This window comes from Coregonus lavaretus, assembly GCF_964263955.1.
Source record: "Coregonus lavaretus genome assembly, chromosome: 23".
In the NCBI taxonomy this organism is placed as follows: Eukaryota; Metazoa; Chordata; class Actinopteri; order Salmoniformes; family Salmonidae; genus Coregonus; species Coregonus lavaretus.
The window spans coordinates 64,385-85,208 of NC_140010.1; the positions used below are offsets into that span (position 1 = coordinate 64,385).

The 20,824-nt window shown below is 43.6% G+C and overlaps 1 protein-coding gene across 1 annotated transcript in view; it reads right to left on the reverse strand.

Annotated features, from left to right (window-relative positions):
- Positions 1-507: 507 nt before the first annotated feature.
- LOC311150601 (transmembrane protein 236-like) overlaps positions 508-20,824 on the reverse strand; it is a gene marked incomplete at both ends in the record, with an annotated part of 34,059 nt that continues 13,742 nt past the window's right edge. The window contains 2 exons of the mRNA XM_084188085.1: positions 508-1,091; positions 20,337-20,466. Of these exons, the coding sequence (XP_084044211.1) occupies positions 508-1,091; positions 20,337-20,466 (714 nt within the window). The remainder of the gene's footprint in view (positions 1,092-20,336; positions 20,467-20,824) is intronic.

Here is a 20,824-nt window from a genome sequence, read left to right on the forward strand (position 1 = left end):
GGGGACGTGGGCTAACCCTAGGGGACGTGGGCTAACCCTAGGGGACGTGGGCTAACCCTAGGGGACGTGGGCTAAACCTAATGATGTCTTCCTCAACTATGGTATAAAAGCAATAGCAGTTCAGTGAATCCTGATGACATCATCTCTTTAGAACATGCTTAACCTTGTTGGCACATAGAGCCTGGTAACACCGTGCTACAAAGACTTGAAAGGATCGAGCCGGCTACAGCTGTATTATGGGAATTTGAGAAATGGCGAAAATCGGCAATCAAAATAAATGTTTGATAACATTAATCATATTATTTTGGGGAAACTCAACTGATTCTGAGTTCGAGCATATTCAGTTTATATGTGAAAGCTATTTCTAAGATGCGTACTTTCAGATTTTCCTAACTCACTTTGTTGTTTAAATCACTTGCTCTGCTCCTGCCATAGACTCCCAGTCAAGTCCAGTTCTGAGGCGCTGTGAAACCAGACGTCTCGACATCAGCTGGCTGGTGTGCAAGACTAGAACATGCTCTCTCTGCGGAAGAGGCGGAGCTTGGTCAGGAAGTTGAAGTAGGTGAATGTCAAGCAGACCAACAGGTTCTTCATCGGGTAAAGCAGCGGTGTGACGTAGCCATGGACAGAGATCAGAGCGAGGCGCAGGATCAGGAAGGGCAGGTCCTGCAGGAAGAAGCCAGCTGATGGCAGTAGAGCGCTGTGAGGTGTCACTGCCAAACGGAGACAGGACAGAAAGGCCAGGATGTAGACAGAAAACACCCAGCCAGAGTAAAACACGTCTGGAATCCCTGCCACGCGCACCAGCTCCACCACATCCATCCAGAACAGGAAGCTGTGAACAAACACCTCTGACCTCATATCCTGGGTCCACAGGACACGGAGCGGGCCAGAGTGGGAGTGTGACAAGGAGGAGTACAGGTAGGCCGCGCTGGCTGGTCGTGAGCCGACTGCTTCCTGGTCCCTCCACCTCCCTGTAGCCGAGCCGTTCTGTCCCCTCTCATAGTACAGTTGGCCTGACACACTGTTCACCTGTTCCAGGTGGGTCAGAACAGGACCCGGCATGTCCAGATCCATCTCCACACTGTCTGCTGGAGGAGACAACAGGACATCATCATATAGTAGTATCAGTGGTGTCCCTGCTTAGAAGATACATTTTTGACTTATTTTATAGAAATAGGTCATGCTTTTCATTAAATAGCAGGAAACAGATCATTCAGTCAACATTCTTACCGGTTATAGACTATGTTTGGAACTCTCTTTCTTATTGGTCTATTAACTAATGTAAAGCCTGATGATGTCACCAGGCAGGCCAAAACTCCATCCCACAAAAACAGGTTGAAATTTCAGGCAGTCTTTTCAAACAGCTATTACACTAAAGGGTTAGGGCATTAACATCAATTTCACGGTATTAAATCAAATCAAATTTTATTTGTCACATGCGCCGAAAACAACAGCCGTAGACCTTACAGTGAAATGCTTACTTACAAGCCCTTAACCAACAATGCAGTTAAGAATAATAAGTGTTAAGTTAAAAAAAATCATAATAATAATTAAAGCGTAGCAGTAAAAGAGCAGCAGTAAAATAACAGCAGGGAGGCTAACTAAGTCGCTCTGGATAAGAGCGTCTGCTAAATGACTAAAATGTAAATGTAATATACAGGGGGTACCGGTACAGAGTCAATATACAGGCTATATACAGGGGGGTACCGGTACAGAGTCAATATACAGGCTATATACAGGGGGTACCGGTACAGAGTCAATATACAGGCTATATACAGGGGGGTACCGGTACAGAGTCAACATACAGGCTATATACAGGGGGGTACCGGTACAGAGTCAATATACAGGCTATATACAGGGGGTACCGGTACAGAGTCAATATACAGGCTATATACAGGCTATATACAGGGGGTACCGGTACAGAGTCAACATACAGGCTATATACAGGGGGGTACCGGTACAGAGTCAATATACAGGCTATATACAGGGGGTACCGGTACAGAGTCAATATACAGGCTATATACAGGGGGGTACCGGTACAGAGTCAATATACAGGCTATATACAGCTATATACAGGGGGGACCGGTACAGAGTCAATATACAGGCTATATACAGCTATATACAGGGGGTACCGGTACAGAGTCAATATACAGGCTATATACAGGGGGTACCGGTACAGAGTCAATATACAGGCTATATACAGGGGGGTACCGGTACAGAGTCAATATACAGGCTATATACAGGGGGTACCGGTACAGAGTCAATATACAGGCTATATACAGGGGGGTACCGGTACAGAGTCAATATACAGGCTATATACAGCTATATACAGGGGGGACCGGTACAGAGTCAATATACAGGCTATATACAGGGGGGTACCGGTACAGAGTCAATATACAGGCTATATACAGCTATATACAGGGGGTACCGGTACAGAGTCAATATACAGGCTATATACAGGGGGGTACCGGTACAGAGTCAATATACAGGCTATATACAGCTATATACAGGGGGGACCGGTACAGAGTCAATATACAGGCTATATACAGCTATATACAGGGGGTACCAGTACAGAGTCAATATACAGGCTATATACAGGGGGTACCGGTACAGAGTCAATATACAGGCTATATACAGCTATATACAGGGGGGACCGGTACAGAGTCAATATACAGGCTATATACAGGCTATATACAGGGGGTACCGGTACAGAGTCAATATACAGGCTATATACAGCTATATACAGGGGGTACCGGTACAGAGTCAATATACAGGCTATATACAGCTATATACAGGGGGTACCGGTACAGAGTCAATATACAGGCTATATACAGCTATATACAGGGGGTACCGGTACAGAGTCAATATACAGGCTATATACAGCTATATACAGGGGGTACCGGTACAGAGTCAATATACAGGCTATATACAGGGGGTACCGGTACAGAGTCAATATACAGGCTATATACAGGGGGTACCGGTACAGAGTCAATATACAGGCTATATACAGGGGGTACCGGTACAGAGTCAATATACAGGCTATATACAGGGGGTACCGGTACAGAGTCAATATACAGCTATATACAGGGGGTACCGGTACAGAGTCAATATACAGCTATATACAGGGGGTACCGGTACAGAGTCAATATACAGGCTATATACAGGCTATATACAGGGGGTACCAGTACAGAGTCAATATACAGGCTATATACAGGGGGTACCGGTACAGAGTCAATATACAGGCTATATACAGGTGGGACCGGTACAGAGTCAATGTGCGGGGGCACCGGCTAGTCGAGGTAATTGAGGTAATTTGTACATGTAGGTAGAGTTAAAGTGACTATGCATAGATAATAAACAGAGTAGCAGCAGCGTAAAAGAGGGGGTGGGGGACAATGACAGGAGTGTGCAAAGATGTCATCAAGGCAAAGGGTGGCTACTTTGAAGAATCTCAAATATAAAATATATTTTGATTTGTTTAACACTTTTTTGGTTACTACATGATTCCATATGTGTTATTTCATAGTTTTGATGTCTTCACTATTATTCTACAATGTAGAAAATAGTACAAATAATGTAAAACCCTGGAATGAGTAGGTGTGTCCAAACTTTTGGCTGGTACTGTTCATCACCAGCAGCATCAGCAGCAGATATACAGTGGGGAAAAAAAGTATTTAGTCAGCCACCAATTGTGCATGTTCTCCCACTTAAAAAGATGAGAGAGGCCTGTAATTTTCATCATAGGTACATGTCAACTATGACAGACAAAATGAGGAGACAAAATGAGGAAAAAAAATCCAGAAAATCACATTGTAGGATTTTTAATGAATTTATTTGCAAATTATGGTGGAAAATAAGTATTTGGTCAATAACAAAAGTTTCTCAATACTTTGTTATATACCCTTTGTTGGCAATGACACAGGTCAAACGTTTTCTGTAAGTCTTCACAAGGTTTTCACTCACTGTTGCTGGTATTTTGGCCCATTCCTCTTCCACTACGTGACTTCCGTCTCGCTTCCGCATTGTCTCCGTGCTGCTGTGCTGTTTGTTGCTACTTGGCTACCTGCCAAACTATTCACGTTTTACTTTTAATAAACGTTTAATCAATCTCTGTGTTCAACAAATTTACCAACTTTTTAGTTTTGTCCTCACTCATCTTTTTTCGTTAAACTTTTTCACCCCGGACGTTTTATCCCGAGACAGAAGAGTCATTTTCCTGTGCGTTTTAGCTGCCAACTTTACTTTATTTTCCTTTTTTCCATCGCAACTTTTTTCCCTTATTCAACTTTTTCACTCCGGACGCTTTATCTGGACATGGTTCGTCAACATCTTCAACAGCCGAAGCTAAGTAGTAACATTAACATGATGTCTTCTAATTGCAGTCGCTGTACTCATAATATACAGGAGAACGATCGCCTTACGGCGAGAATAGCTGTGCTACAAGCCCAGCTTCAGACGCAATCGTTAGGCAAGGGTAATTTCAGTGTAGGAAAGGAAGAAACAGCGTCTGTGCCACCAGTAAGTACAGACAGTAACGTTAGTATAAATCCCCCCGCACAGTCCCCGCAGCCGGACAACTTTCTCATGGCTTCTGGAGGGAAATACTGTTGGAATGCTCAACCGGTGTCGCTCATTCAGCCGACAGAAACCTTCAACCGGTTTTCCCCATTATGTAGCGAGTCGGAGTCTGAGTCTGAGTCTTCTCTTGTCTCTACTCCTCCCGTTACGGGGTCTGAGACGCCGAAGGCTCCCACCATTAGCTCTGACAAATTGAAAACCCTAGTCATTGGCGACTCCATTACCCGCAGTATTAGACTTAAAACGAATCACCCAGCGATCATACACTGTTTACCAGGGGGCAGGGCTACCGACGTTAAGGCTAATCTAAAGATGGTGCTGGCTAAAGCTAAAACTGGCGAGTGTAGAGAGTATAGAGATATTGTTATCCACGTCGGCACCAACGATGTTAGGATGAAACAGTCAGAGGTCACCAAGTGCAACATAGCTTCAGCGTGTAAATCAGCTAGAAAGATGTGTCGGCATCGAGTAATTGTCTCTGGCCCCCTCCCAGTTAGGGGAAGTGACGAGCTCTACAGCAGAGTCTCAGCACTCAATCGCTGGTTGAAAACTGTTTTCTGCCCCTCCCAAAAGATAACATTTGTGGATAATTGGCCCTCTTTCTGGGACTCACCCACAAACAGGACCAAGCCTGACCTGCTGAGGAGTGACGGACTCCATCCTAGCTGGAGGGGTGCTCTCCTCTTATCTACCAACATAGATAGGGCTCTAACTCCTCTAGCCCCACAGTGAAATAGGGTGCAGGCCAGGCAGCAGGCTGTTAGCCAACCTGCCAGCTTAGTGGAGTCTGCCAATAGCATAGTCAGTGTAGTCAGCTCAGCCATACCCATTGAGACTGTGTCTGTGCCTCGACCTAGGTTGGGCAAAACTAAACATGGCGGTGTTCACCCTAGCAATCTTATTAGGATAAAGACCTCCTCCATTCCTGCCATTATTGAAAGAGATCGTGATACCTCACATCTCAAAATAGGGTTACTTAATGTTAGATCCCTCACTTCAAAGGCAGTCATAGTCAATGAACTAATCACTGATCATAATCTTGATGTGATTGGCCTGACTGAAACATGGCTTAAGCCTGATGAATTTGCTGTGTTAAATGAGGCCTCACCTCCTGGTTACACTAGTGACCATATTCCCCGTGCATCCCGCAAAGGCGGAGGTGTTGCTAACATTTACGATAGCAAATTTCAATTTACAAAAAAAAAAAAAGGCGTTTTCATCTTTTGAGCTTCTAGTCATGAAATCTATGCAGCCTACTCAATCACTTTTTATAGCTACTGTTTACAGGCCTCCTGGGCCATATACAGCGTTCCTCTCTGAGTTTCCTGAATTCCTATCAGACCTTGTAGTCATAGCAGATCATATTCTAATTTTTGGTGATTTTAATATTCACATGGAGAAGTCCACAGACCCACTCCAAAAGTCTTTCGGAGCCATCATCGACTCAGTGGGTTTTGTCCAACATGTCTCTGGACCTACTCACTGCCACAGTCATACTCTGGACCTAGTTTTGTCCCCATGGAATAAATGTTGTAGATCTTAATGTTTTTCCACAAAATCCTGGACTATCGGACCACCATTTTATTACGTTTGCAATCGCAACAAATAATCTGCTCAGACCCCAACCAAGGAGCATCAAAAGTCGTGCTATAAATTCTCAGACAACACAAAAATTCCTTGATACCCTTCCAGACTCCTTCTGCCTACCCAAGGACGTCAGAGGACAAAAATCAGTTAACCACTTAACTGAGGAACTCAATTTAACCTTGCGCAATACCCTAGATGCAGTTGCACCCCTAAAAACGAAAAACATTTGTCATAAGAAACTAGCTCCCTGGTACAGAAAATACCCGAGCTTTGAAGCAAGCTTCCAGGAAATTGGAACGGAAATGGCGCCACACCAAACTGGAAGTCTTCCGACTAGCTTGGAAAGACAGTACCGTGCAGTACCGAAGAGCCCTCACTGCTGCTCGATCATCCTACTTTTCCAACTTAATCGAGGAAAATAAGAATAATCCAAAATTTCTTTTTGATACTGTTGCAAAGCTAACTAAAAAGCAGCATTCCCCAAGAGAGGATGGCTTTCACTTCAGCAGTAATACATTCATGAACTTCTTTGAGGAAAAGATCATGACCATTAGAAAGCAAATTACGGACTCCTCTTTGAATCTGCGTATTCCTCCAGGGCTTAGCTGTCCTGGATCTGCACAGCTCTGCGAGGGCCTGGGATCGGGAGAGACACTTAAGTGTTTTAGTACTATATCTCTTGACACAATGATGAAAATAATCATGGCCTCTAAACCTTCAAGCTGCATACTGGATCCTATTCCTACTAAACTGCTGAAGGAGCTGCTTCCTGTGCTTGGCCCTCCTATGTTGAACATAATAAACAGCTCTCTATCCACCGGATGTGTACCAAACTCACTAAAAGTGGCAGTGATAAAGCCTCTCTTGAAAAAGCCAAACCTTGACCCGGAAAATATAAAAAACTATCGGCCTATATCGAATCTTCCATTCCTCTCAAAAATTTTTGAAAAAGCTGTTGCGCAGCAACTCACTGCCTTTCTGAAGACAAACAATGTATACGAAATGCTTCAGTCTGGTTTTAGACCCCATCATAGCACTGAGACTGCACTTGTGAAGGTGGTAAATGACCTTTTAATGGCGTCAGACCGAGGCTCTGCATCTGTCCTCGTGCTACTAGACCTTAGTGCTGCCTTTGACACCATCGATCACCACATTCTTTTGGAGAGACTGGAAACCCAAATTGGTCTACACGGACAAGTTCTGGCCTGGTTTAGATCTTACCTGTCGGAAATATATCAGTTTGTCTCTGTGAATGGTCTGTCCTCCGACAAATCAACTGTACATTTCGGTGTTCCTCAAGGTTCCGTTTTAGGACCACTATTGTTTTCACTATATATTTTACCTCTTGGGGATGTTATTCGAAAACATAATGTTAACTTTCACTGCTATGCGGATGACACACAGCTGTACATTTCAATGAAACATGGTGAAGCCCCAAAATTGCCCTCGCTAGAAGCCTGTGTTTCAGACATAAGGAAGTGGATGGCTGAAAACGTTTTACTTTTAAACTCGGACAAAACAGAGATGCTTGTTCTAGGTCCCAAGAAACAAAGAGATCTTCTGTTAAATCTGACAATTCATCTTGATGGTTGTAAAGTCGTCTCAAATAAAACTGTGAAGGACCTCGGCGTTACTCTTGACCCTGATCTCTCTTTTGACGAACATATCAAGACTGTTTCAAGGACAGCTTTTTTCCATCTACGTAACATTGCAAAAATCAGACATTTTCTGTCCAAAAATGATGCAGAAAAATTAATCCATGCATTTGTTACTTCTAGGTTAGACTACTGCAATGCTCTATTTTCCGGCTACCCGGATAAAGCACTAAATAAACTTCAGTTAGTGCTAAATACGGCTGCTAGAATCCTGACTAGAACCAAGAAATTTGATCATATTACTCCAGTGCTAGCTTCCCTACACTGGCTTCCTGTTAAGGCAAGGGCTGATTTCAAGGTTTTACTGTTAACCTATAAAGCGTTACATGGGCTTGCTCCTACCTATCTTTCCGAGTTGGTCCTGCCGTACATACCAATACGTACGCTACGGTCACAAGACGCAGGCCTCCTAATTGTCCCTAGAATTTCTAAGCAAACAGCGGGAGGCAGGGCTTTCTCCTATAGATCTCCATTTTTATGGAACAGTCTGCCTACCCATGTGAGAGACGCAGACTCGGTCTCAACCTTTAAGTCTTTACTGAAGACTTATCTCTTCAGTAGGTCATATGATTGAGTGTAGTCTGGCCCAGGAGTGTGAAGGTGAACGGAAAGGCTCTGGAGCAACGAACAGCCCTTGCTGTCTCTGCCAGGCCGGTTCCCCTCTCCACTGGGGTTCTCTGCCTCTAACCCTGTTGCAGGGGCTGAGTCACTGGCTTGCTGGTGCTCTTTCATGCCGTCCCTGGGAGGGGTGCGTCACTTGAGTGGGTTGAGTTACTGACGTGATCTTCCTGTCTGGGTTGGCGCCCCCCCTTGGTTTGTGCTGTGGTGGAGACCTCTGTGGGCTATACTCGGCCTTGTCTCAGGATTGTAAGTTGGTGGTTGAGGATATCCCTCTAGTGGTGCGGGGGCTATGCTTTGGCAGAGTGGGTGGGGTTATATCCTTCCTGTTTGGCCCTGTCCGGGGGTTTCTTCGGATGGGGCCACAGTGTCTCCGGACCGCTCCTGTCTCAGCCTCCAGTATTTATGCTGCAGTAGTTTATGTGTCGGGGGGCTGGGGTTAGTTGGTTATACCTGGAGTACTTCTCCTGTCTTATCCAGTGTCCTGTGTGAATTTAAGTATGCTCTCTCTAATTCTCTCGTTCTCTCTTTCTCTCTGAGAACCTGAGCCCTAGGACCATACGTCAGGACTACCGGGCATGATGACACCTTGCTGTCCCCAGTCCGCCTGGCCTTGCTGCTATTCCAGTTTCAACTGTTCTGCCTGCGGTTACGAAACCCCTACCTGTCCCAGACCTGCTGTTTTCAACTCTTAATGATCGGCTATGAAAAGCCAACTGAGAGACCTGAGCCCTAGGACCATACGTCGGGACTACCGGCCGTGGTGACTCCTTGCTGTCCCCAGTCCGCCTGGCCTTGCTGCTATTCCAGTTTCAACTGTTCTGCCTGCGGTTATGGAACCCCTACCTGTCCCAGACCTGCTGTTTTCAACTCTTAATGATCGGCTATGAAAAGCCAACTGAGATTTATTCCTGATTATTATTTGACCATGCTTGTCACTTATGAACATTTTTGAACATCTTGGCATGGTTCTGTTATAATCTTCACCCGGCACAGCCAGAAGAGGACTGGCCACCCCTCATAGCCTGGTTCCTCTCTAGGTTTCTTCCTAGGTTTTCGCCTTTCTAGGGAGTTTTTCCTAGCCACCGTGCTTCTACACCTGCATTACTAGCTGTTTGGGGTTTTAGGCTGGGTTTCTGTACAGCACTTCGAGATATTAGCTGATGTAAGAAGGGCTATATAAAATAAAATTGATTGATTGATTGATGCAGATCTCCTCTAGAGCAGTGATTTTTGGGGCTGTCGCTGGGCAACACAGACTTTCAACTCCCTCCAAAGATTTTCTATGGGGTTGAGATCTGGAGACTGGCTAGGCCACTCCAGGACCTTGAAATGCTTCTTACGAAGCCACTCCTTCGTTGCCCGGGCGGTGTGTTTGGGATCATTGTCATGCTGAAAGACCCAGCCACGTTTCATCTTCAATGCCCTCGCTGATGGAAGGAGGTTTTCACTCAAAATCTCACGATACATGGCCCCATTCATTCTTTCCTTTACACGGATCAGTCGTCCTGGTACCTTTGCAGAAAATCAGCCCCAAAGCATGATGTTTCCACCCCCATGCTTCACAGTAGGTATGGTGTTCTTTGGATGCAACTCAGCATTCTTTGTCCTCCAAACACGACGAGTTGAGTTTTTACCAAAAAGTTCTATTTTGGTTTCATCTGACCATATGACATTCTCCCAATCCTCTTCTGGATCATCCAAATGCACTCTAGCAAACTTCAGACGGGCCTGGACATGTACTGGCTTAAACAGGGGGACACGTCTGGCACTGCAGGATTTGAGTCCCTGGCGGCGTAGTGTGTTACTGATGGTAGGCTTTGTTACTTTGGTCCCAGCTCTCTGCAGGTCATTCACTAGGTCCCCCCGTGTGGTTCTGGGATTTTTTGCTCACCCCACGGGGTGAGATCTTGCGTGGAGCCCCAGATCGAGGGAGATTATCAGTGGTCTTGTATGTCTTCAATTTCCTAATAATTGCTCCCACAGTTGATTTCTTCAAACCAAGCTGCTTACCTATTGCAGATTCAGTCTTCCCAGCCTGGTGCAGGTCTACAATTTTGTTTCTGGTGTCCTTTGACAGCTCTTTGGTCTTGGCCATAGTGGAGTTTGGAGTGTGACTGTTTGAGGTTGTGGACAGGTGTCTTTTATACTGATAACAAGTTCAAACAGGTGCCATTAATACAGGTAACGAGTGGAGGACAGAGGAGCCTCTTAAAGAAGAAGTTACAGGTCTGTGAGAGACAGAAATCTTGCTTGTTTGTAGGTGACCAAATACTTATTTTCCACCATAATTTGCAAATCAATTCATTAAAAATCCTAAAATGAGATCTCAATTTGTCTGTCATAGTTGACGTGTACCTATGATGAAAATTACAGGCCTCTCTCATCTTTTTAAGTGGGAGAACTTGCACAATTGGTGGCTGACTAAATACTTTTTTCCCCACTCTACATCACTAGTAGCATCAGCAGATATACATCACTAGTAGCATCAGTAGCAGATATACATCACTAGTAGCATCAGTGGCAGATATACATCACTAGTAGCATCAGTAGCATATATACATCACTAGTAGCATCAGTAGCAGATATACATCACTAGTAGCATCAGCAGCAGATATACATCACTAGTAGCATAAGTAGCAGATATACATCACTAGTAGCATCAGTAGCAGATATAGATCACTAGTAGCATCAGCAGCAGATATACATCACTAGTAGCATCAGTAGCAGATATACATCACTAGTAGCATCAGCAGCAGATATACATCATTAGTAGCATCGGTAGCAGATATACATCACTAGTAGCATCGGTAGCATATGTACATCACTAGTAGCATCGGTAGCAGATGTACATCACTAGTAGCATCGGTAGCAGATGTACATCACTAGTAGCATCGGTAGCAGATGTACATCACTAGTAGCATCGGTAGCAGGTATACATCACTAGTAGCATCGGTAGCAGGTATACATCACTAGTAGCATCGGTAGCAGGTATACATCACTAGTAGCATCGGTAGCAGGTATACATCACTAGTAGCATCGGTACCAGGTATACATCACTAGTAGCATCGGCAGCAGATATACATCACTAGTAGCATCAGCAGCAGATATACATCACTAGTAGCATCAGCAGCAGATATACATCACTAGTAGCATCAGCAGCAGATATACATCACTAGTAGCATCAGCAGCAGATATACATCACTAGTAGCATCAGCAGCAGATATACATCACTAGTAGCATCAGTAGCAGATATACATCACTAGTAGCATCAGTAGCAGATATACATAACTAGTAGCATCAGCAGCAGATATACATCACTAGTAGCATCAGTAGCAGATATACATCACTAGTAGCATCAGCAGCAGATATACATCACTAGTAGCATCAGTAGCAGATATACATCACTAGTAGCATCAGTAGCAGATATACATCACTAGTAGCATATATACATCACTAGTAGCATCGGTAGCAGATATACATCACTAGTAGCATCGGTAGCAGATATACATCACTAGTAGCATCGGTAGCAGATATACATCACTAGTAGCATCGGTAGCAGATATACATCACTACTAGCATCGGTAGCAGATATACATCACTAGTAGCATCAGCAGCAGATATACATCACTAGTAGCATCAGCAGCAGATATACATCAGTGGTAGCATCAGCAGCAGATATACATCACTAGTAGCATCAGTAGCAGATATACATCACTAGTAGCATCAGCAGCAGATATACATCACTAGTAGCATTGCTAGCAGATATACATCACTAGTAGCATCAGCAGCAGATATGCATCACTAGTAGCATTGGTAGCAGATATACATCACTAGTAGCATTGGTAGCAGATATACATCACTAGTAGCATCAGCAGATATACATAACTAGTAGCATCAGCAGCAGATATACATCACTAGTAGCATTGGTAGCATATCCGCATCAGCAGCAGATATACATCACTAGTAGCATTGGTAGCAGATATACATCACTAGTAGCATCAGCAGCAGATATACATCACTAGTAGCAACAGCAGCAGATATACATCACTAGTAGCATCAGCAGCAGATATACATCACTAGTAGCATCAGCAGCAGATATACATCACTAGTAGCATCAGCAGCAGATATACATCACTAGTAGCATTGGTAGCATATATACATCACTAGTAGCATCAGTAGCAGATATACATCACTAGTAGCATCAGCAGCAGATATACATCACTAGTAGCATCAGCAGCAGATATACATCACTAGTAGCATCAGCAGCAGATATACATCACTAGTAGCATCAGCAGCAGATATACATCACTAGTAGCATCAGCAGCAGATATACATCACTAGTAGCATCAGCAGCAGATATACATCACTAGTAGCATCAGCAGCAGATATACATCACTAGTAGCATTGGTAGCATATATACATCACTAGTAGCATCAGTAGCAGATATACATCACTAGTAGCATCAGCAGCAGATATACATCACTAGTAGCATCAGCAGCAGATATACATCACTAGTAGCATCAGCAGCAGATATACATCACTAGTAGCACCAGCAGCAGATATACATCACTAGTAGCATCAGCAGCAGATATACATCACTAGTAGCATCAGCAGCAGATATACATCACTAGTAGCATCAGTAGCAGATATACATCACTAGTAGCATCAGCCGCAGATATACATCACTAGTAGCATTAGTAGCAGATATACATCACTAGTAGCATTGGTAGCAGATATACATCACTAGTAGCATCAGCAGCAGATATACATCACTAGTAGCATCAGCAGCAGATATACATCACTAGTAGCATCAGCAGCAGATATACATCACTAGTAGCATCAGTAGCAGATATACATCACTAGTAGCATTGGTAGCAGATATACATCACTAGTACCATCAGTAGCAGATATACATCAATAGTAGCATCAGCAGCAGATATACATCAATAGTAGCATCAGCAGCAGATATGCATCACTAGTAGCATTGCTAGCAGATATACATCACTAGTAGCGTCAGCAGATATACATCACTAGTAGCATCAGCAGCAGATATACATCACTAGTAGCATCAGCAGCAGATATACATCACTAGTAGCATTGGTAGCATATCCGCATCAGCAGCAGATATACATCACTAGTAGCATTGGTAGCAGATATACATCACTAGTAGCATCAGCAGCAGATATACATCACTAGTAGCATCAGCAGCAGATATACATCAATAGTAGCATCAGTAGCAGATATACATCAATAGTAGCATCAGTAGCAGATATACATCACTAGTAGCATCAGCAGCAGATATACATCACTAGTAGCAGCAGCAGATATACATCACTAGTAGCATCAGCAGATATACATCACTAGTAGCATCATCAGCAGATATACATCACTAGTAGCATCAGTAGCAGATATAAATCAATAGTAGCATCAGCAGCAGATATACATCACTAGTAGCATTGGTAGCAGATATACATCACTAGTAGCATTGCTAGCAGATATACATCACTAGTACCATTGCTAGCAGATATACATCACTAGTAGCATTGGTAGCAGATATACATCACTAGTACCATCAGTAGCAGATATACATCACTAGTAGCATCAGCAGCAGATATACATTACTAGTAGCATCAGCAGCAGATATGCATCACTAGTAGCATTGGTAGCAGATATACATCACTAGTAGCATCAGCAGATATACATCACTAGTAGCATCAGTAGCAGATATACATCAATAGTAGCATCAGTAGCAGATATACATCACTAGTAGCATCAGTAGCAGATATACATCACTAGTAGCATCAGCAGCAGATATACATCACTAGTAATATCAGCAGATATACATCACTAGTAGCATCAGCAGATATACATCACTAGTAGCATTGGTAGCAGATATACATCACTAGTAGCATTGGTAGCAGATATACATCACTAGTAGCATTGGTAGCAGATATACATCACTAGTAGCATCAGCAGATATACATCACTAGTAGCATTGGTAGCAGATATACATCACTAGTAGCATTGGTAGCAGATATACATCACTAGTAGCATTGGTAGCAGATATACATCACTAGTAACATCAGCAGCAGATAAACATCACTAGTAGCATCAGTAGCAGATATACATCACTAGTAGCATCAGTAGCAGATATACATCACTAGTAGCATCAGCAGATATACATCACTAGTAGCATTGCTAGCAGATATACATCACTAGTAGCATCAGCAGCAGATATGCATCACTAGTAGCATTGGTAGCAGATATACATCACTAGTAGCATCAGCAGCATATATACATCACTAGTAGCATCAGCAGCAGATATACATCACTAGTAGCATTGGTAGCAGATCCGCATCAGCAGCAGATATACATCACTAGTAGCATTGGTAGCAGATATACATCACTAGTAGCATCAGCAGCAGATATACATCACTAGTAGCATCAGCAGCAGATATACATCACTAGTAGCATTGGTAGCAGATCCGCATCAGCAGCAGATATACATCACTAGTAGCATCAGCAGCAGATATACATCACTAGTAGCATCAGCAGCAGATATACATCACTAGTAGCATTGGTAGCAGATATACATCACTAGTAGCATTGGTAGCAGATATACATCACTAGTACCATTGTTAGCAGATATACATCACTAGTAGCATTGGTAGCAGATATACATCACTAGTAGCATCAGCAGCAGATATGCATCACTAGTAGCATTGGTAGCAGATATACATCACTAGTAGCATCAGCAGATATACATCACTAGTAGCATCAGCAGCAGATATACATCACTAGTAGCATCAGCAGCAGATATACATCACTAGTAGCATTGGTAGCATATCCGCATCAGCAGCAGATATACATCACTAGTAGCATCAGTAGCAGATATACATCACTAGTAGCATCAGCAGCAGATATACATCACTAGTAGCATCAGTAGCAGATATACATCACTAGTAGCATCAGCAGCAGATATACATCACTAGTAGCATCAGCAGCAGATATACATCACTAGTAGCATCAGCAGCAGATATACATCACTAGTAGCATCAGCAGCAGATATACATCACTAGTAGCATTGGTAGCATATCCGCATCAGCAGCAGATATACATCACTAGTAGCATCAGCAGCAGATATACATCACTAGTAGCATCAGTAGCAGATATACATCACTAGTAGCATCAGCAGCAGATATACATCACTAGTAGCATCAGCAGCAGATATACATCACTAGTAGCATCAGCAGCAGATATACATCACTAGTAGCATCAGCAGCAGATATACATCACTAGTAGCATTGGTAGCATATCCGCATCAGCAGCAGATATACATCACTAGTAGCATCAGCAGCAGATATACATCACTAGTAGCATCATCAGCAGATATACATCACTAGTAGCATCAGTAGCAGATATACATCACTAGTAGCATCAGCAGCAGATATACATCACTAGTAGCATCTGTAGCAGATATACATCACTAGTAGCATCAGCAGCAGATATACATCACTAGTAGCATCAGTAGCAGATATACATCACTAGTAGCATCAGCAGCAGATATACATCACTAGTAGCATCAGTAGCAGATATACATCACTAGTAGCATTGGTAGCAGATATACATCACTAGTAGCATCATCAGCAGATATACATCACTAGTAGCATCAGCAGCAGATATACATCACTAGTGGCATTGGTAGCAGATCCGCATCAGCAGCAGATATACATCACTAGTAGCATCAGTAGCAGATATACATCACTAGTAGCATCAGCAGCAGATATACATCACTAGTAGCATCAGTAGCAGATATACATCACTAGTAGCATCAGCAGCAGATATACATCACTAGTAGCATTGGTAGCAGATCCGCATCAGCAGCAGATATACATCACTAGTAGCATTGGTAGCAGATATACATCACTAGTATCATCAGCAGCAGATATACATCACTAGTAGCATCAGCAGCAGATATACATCTATAGTAGCATCATCAGCAGATATACATCACTAGTAGCATCAGTAGCAGATATACATCACTAGTAGCATCAGCAGCAGATATACATCACTAGTAGCATCAGCAGCAGATATACATCACTAGTAGCATCAGCAGCAGATATACATCACTAGTAGCATCAGCAGCAGATATACATCACTAGTAGCATTGGTAGCATATCCGCATCAGCAGCAGATATACATCACTAGTAGCATCAGCAGTAGATATACATCACTAGTAGCATCATCAGCAGATATACATCACTAGTAGCATCAGTAGCAGATATACATCACTAGTAGCATCAGCAGCAGATATACATCACTAGTAGCATCAGTAGCAGATATACATCACTAGTACCATCAGCAGCAGATATACATCACTAGTAGCATCAGTAGCAGATATACATCACTAGTAGCATCAGCAGCAGATATACATCACTAGTAGCATCAGTAGCAGATATACATCACTAGTAGCATTGGTAGCAGATATACATCACTAGTAGCATCATCAGCAGATATACATCACTAGTAGCATCAGCAGCAGATATACATCACTAGTAGCATTGGTAGCAGATCCGCATCAGCAGCAGATATACATCACTAGTAGCATCAGTAGCAGATATACATCACTAGTAGCATCAGCAGCAGATATACATCACTAGTAGCATCAGTAGCAGATATACATCACTAGTAGCATCAGCAGCAGATATACATCACTAGTAGCATTGGTAGCAGATCCGCATCAGCAGCAGATATACATCACTAGTAGCATTGGTAGCAGATATACATCACTAGTATAATCAGCAGCAGATATACATCACTAGTAGCATCAGCAGCAGATATACATCTATAGTAGCATCATCAGCAGATATACATCACTAGTAGCATCAGTAGCAGATATACATCACTAGTAGCATCAGCAGCAGATATACATCACTAGTAGCATCAGCAGCAGATATACATCACTAGTAGCATCAGCAGCAGATATACATCACTAGTAGCATCATCAGCAGATATACATCACTAGTAGCATTGGTAGCAGATATACATCACTAGTAGCATCAGCAGCAGATATACATCACCAGTAGCATCAGTAGCAGATATAAATCAATAGTAGCATCAGTAGCAGATATACATCACTAGTAGCATCAGTAGCAGATATACATCACTAGTAGCATCAGTAGCAGATATACATCACTAGTAGCATCAGTAGCAGATATACATCACTAGTAGCATTGGTAGCAGATATACATCACTAGTAGCATCAGTAGCAGATATACATCACTAGTAGCATCAGCAGCAGATATACATCACTAGTAGCAAAAGCAGCAGATATACATCACTAGTAGCATCAGCAGCAGATATACATCACTAGTAGCATCAGCAGCAGATATACATCACTAGTAGCAAAAGCAGCAGATACACAGTTTATTCGGAAAGTACTCAGACCCCATGACTTCTTCCACATTTTGTTACATTACAGCTTTATTCTACAATGGATTTTTTTTTAAATCCCTCATCAATCTACACACAATACCCCATAATGACACAGCAAAAAACAGGTTTTTAGAAATGTTTGCAAATTTATATAAAATATAAAACTGAAATATCACCTTTACATAATTATTCAGGCCCTTTACTCAGTACTTTGTTCAAGCACCTTTGGCAGCGATTACAGCCTCGAGTCCTCTTGGGTATGACGCTACAAGCTTGGCACACCTGTATTTGGGGAGTTTCTCCCATTCTTCTCTGCACATCCTCTCAAGCTCTGTCAGGTTGGATGGGGAGTGTCGCTACACAGCCTTTTCAGGTCTCTCCAGAGATGTTAGATCGGGTTCAAGTCTGGGCTCTGGCTGGGCCACTCAAGGACATTCAGAGACTTGTCCCGAAGCCACTCCTGCGTTGTCTTGGCTGTGTGCTTAGGGTCGTTGTCCTGTTGGAAGGTGAACATTCACCCCAGTCGGAGGTCCTGAGCACTTTGGAGCAGGTTTTCATCAAGGATCTCTTAGTACTTTGCTCCGTTCATCTTTCCCTCGATCCTGACTAGTCTTCCAGTCCCTGCCGCTGAAAAACATCCCCACAGCATGATGCTGCCACCATCATGCTTCACCGTAGGGATGGTGCAAGGTTTCCTCCAGATGTGACGCTTGGCATTCAGGTCAAAGAGTTCAATTTTGGTTTCATCAGACCAGAGAATCTTGTTTCTCATGGTCTGAGAGTCCTTTAGGTGCCTTTTGGCATACTCGAAGTGGGCTGTCATTTGTCTTTTACTGAGGAGTGGCTTCCGTCTGGCCACTACCATAAAGGCCTGATTGGTGGAGTGCTGAAGAGAAGGTTGTCCTTCTGGAAGGTTCTCCCATCTCCACAGAGGAACTCTGGAGCTCTGTCAGAGTGACCATCGGGTTTCTTGGTCACCTCCCTGACCAAGGCCCTTTTCCCCTGATAATAATGGTACCTTGCCCAGTGAAGCAGTAATAATGGTACCTTGCCCAGTGAAGCAGTAATAATGGTACCTTGCCCAGTGAACCAGTAATAATGGTACCTTGCCCAGTGAAGCAGTAATAATGGTACCTTGCCCAGTAAACCAGTAATAACGGTACCTTGCCCAGTGAGGCAGTAATAATGGTACCTTGCCCAGTGAAGCAGTAATAATGGTACCTTGCCCAGTGAAGCAGTAATAATGGTACCTTGCCCAGTGAACCAGTAATAATGGTACCTTGCCCAGTGAAGCAGTAATAATGGTACCTTGCCCAGTAAACCAGTAATAATGGTACCTTGCCCAGTGAGGCAGTAATAATGGTACCATGCCCAGTGAGGCACTAATAATGGTACCTTGCCCAGTGAACCAGTAATAATGGTAGCCCAGTGAAGCAGTAATAATGGTAGCCCGGTGAGGCAGTAATAATGGTACCTTGCCCAGTGAGGCAGTAATAATGGTACCTTGCCCAGTGAAGCAGTAATAATGGTAGCCCGGTGAGGCAGTAATAATGGTACCATGCCCAGTGAGGCAGTAATAATGGTACCTTGCCCAGTGAAGCAGTAATAATGGTACCTTGCCCGGTGAGGCAGTAATAATGGTACCTTGCCCAGTGAAGCAGTAATAATGGTAGCCCGGTGAGGCAGTAATAATGGTACCTTGCCCAGTGAGGCAGTAATAATGGTACCTTGCCCAGTGAAGCAGTAATAATGGTAGCCCGGTGAGGCAGTAATAATGGTACCATGCCCAGTGAGGCAGTAATAATGGTACCTTGCCCAGTGAAGCAGTAATAATGGTACCTTGCCCGGTGAGGCAGTAATAATGGTACCTTGCCCAGTGAAGCAGTAATAATGGTAGCCCGGTGAGGCAGTAATAATGGTACCTTGCCCAGTGAAGCAGTAATAATGGTAGCCCAGTGAGGCAGTAATAATGGTACCTTGCCCAGTGAGGCAGTAATAATGGTAGCCCAGAGAGGCAGTAATAATGGTAGCCCAGTGAGGCAGTAATAATGGTACCTTGCCCAGTGAAGCAGTAATAATGGTACCTTGCCCAGTGAAGCAGTAATAATGGTACCTTGCCCAGTGAGGCAGTAATAATGGTACCTTGCCCAGTGAGGCAGTAATAATGGTACCTTGCCCAGTGAGGCAGTAATAATGGTACCTTGCCCAGTGAACCAGTAATAATGGTACCTTGCCCAGTGAGGCAGTAATAATGGTACCTTGCCCAGTAAACCAGTAATAATGGTACCTTGCCCAGTGAGGCAGTAATAATGGTACCTTGCCCAGTAAACCAGTAATAATGGTACCTTGCCCAGTGAAGCAGTAATAATGGTAGCCCAGTGAGGCAGTAATAATGGTACCTTGCCCAGTGAAGCAGTAATAATGGTACCATGCCCAGTGAGGCAGTAATAATGGTACCTTGCCCAGTGAGGCAGCACGGCCGGATCTTCTCAATGATATCCACACAGATGAGAGCGAAGAGCACCAGAGAGACGGGCAGCTCAGAGAAGTGGTCCTGTCTGTACTGTGGTCCCTTATCCACCTGCACCTGCATGGACCAACACAGAGCGAGATTGGGTTAGGGTTTAGGGCTAGGGGTTAAAGTTAGTGTTAGATGTCAGGGGTTAAGTTTAGAGCTAGGGTTAAGGCAGTTCAGAGAAGTGGTCCTGTCTGTACTGTGGTCCTTTAAGGGTTAGAGCTAAGGGTTAAGGTTAGGGTTGGGTTTAAGTTTAGGATTAGGGCTAGGATTAGGGCTAGGGGTTAAGGTTAGAGTTCAGGGGTTGGGGTTAGGGTTAAGGCAGCTCAGAGTATCTGTCCACCTGCACCTTGATCAACATAGACTGTCAGGAAAATGTCTTCTGTAACCACGTTTCCATCAAATTTTAATGCGAGTAAAGTCATACCTT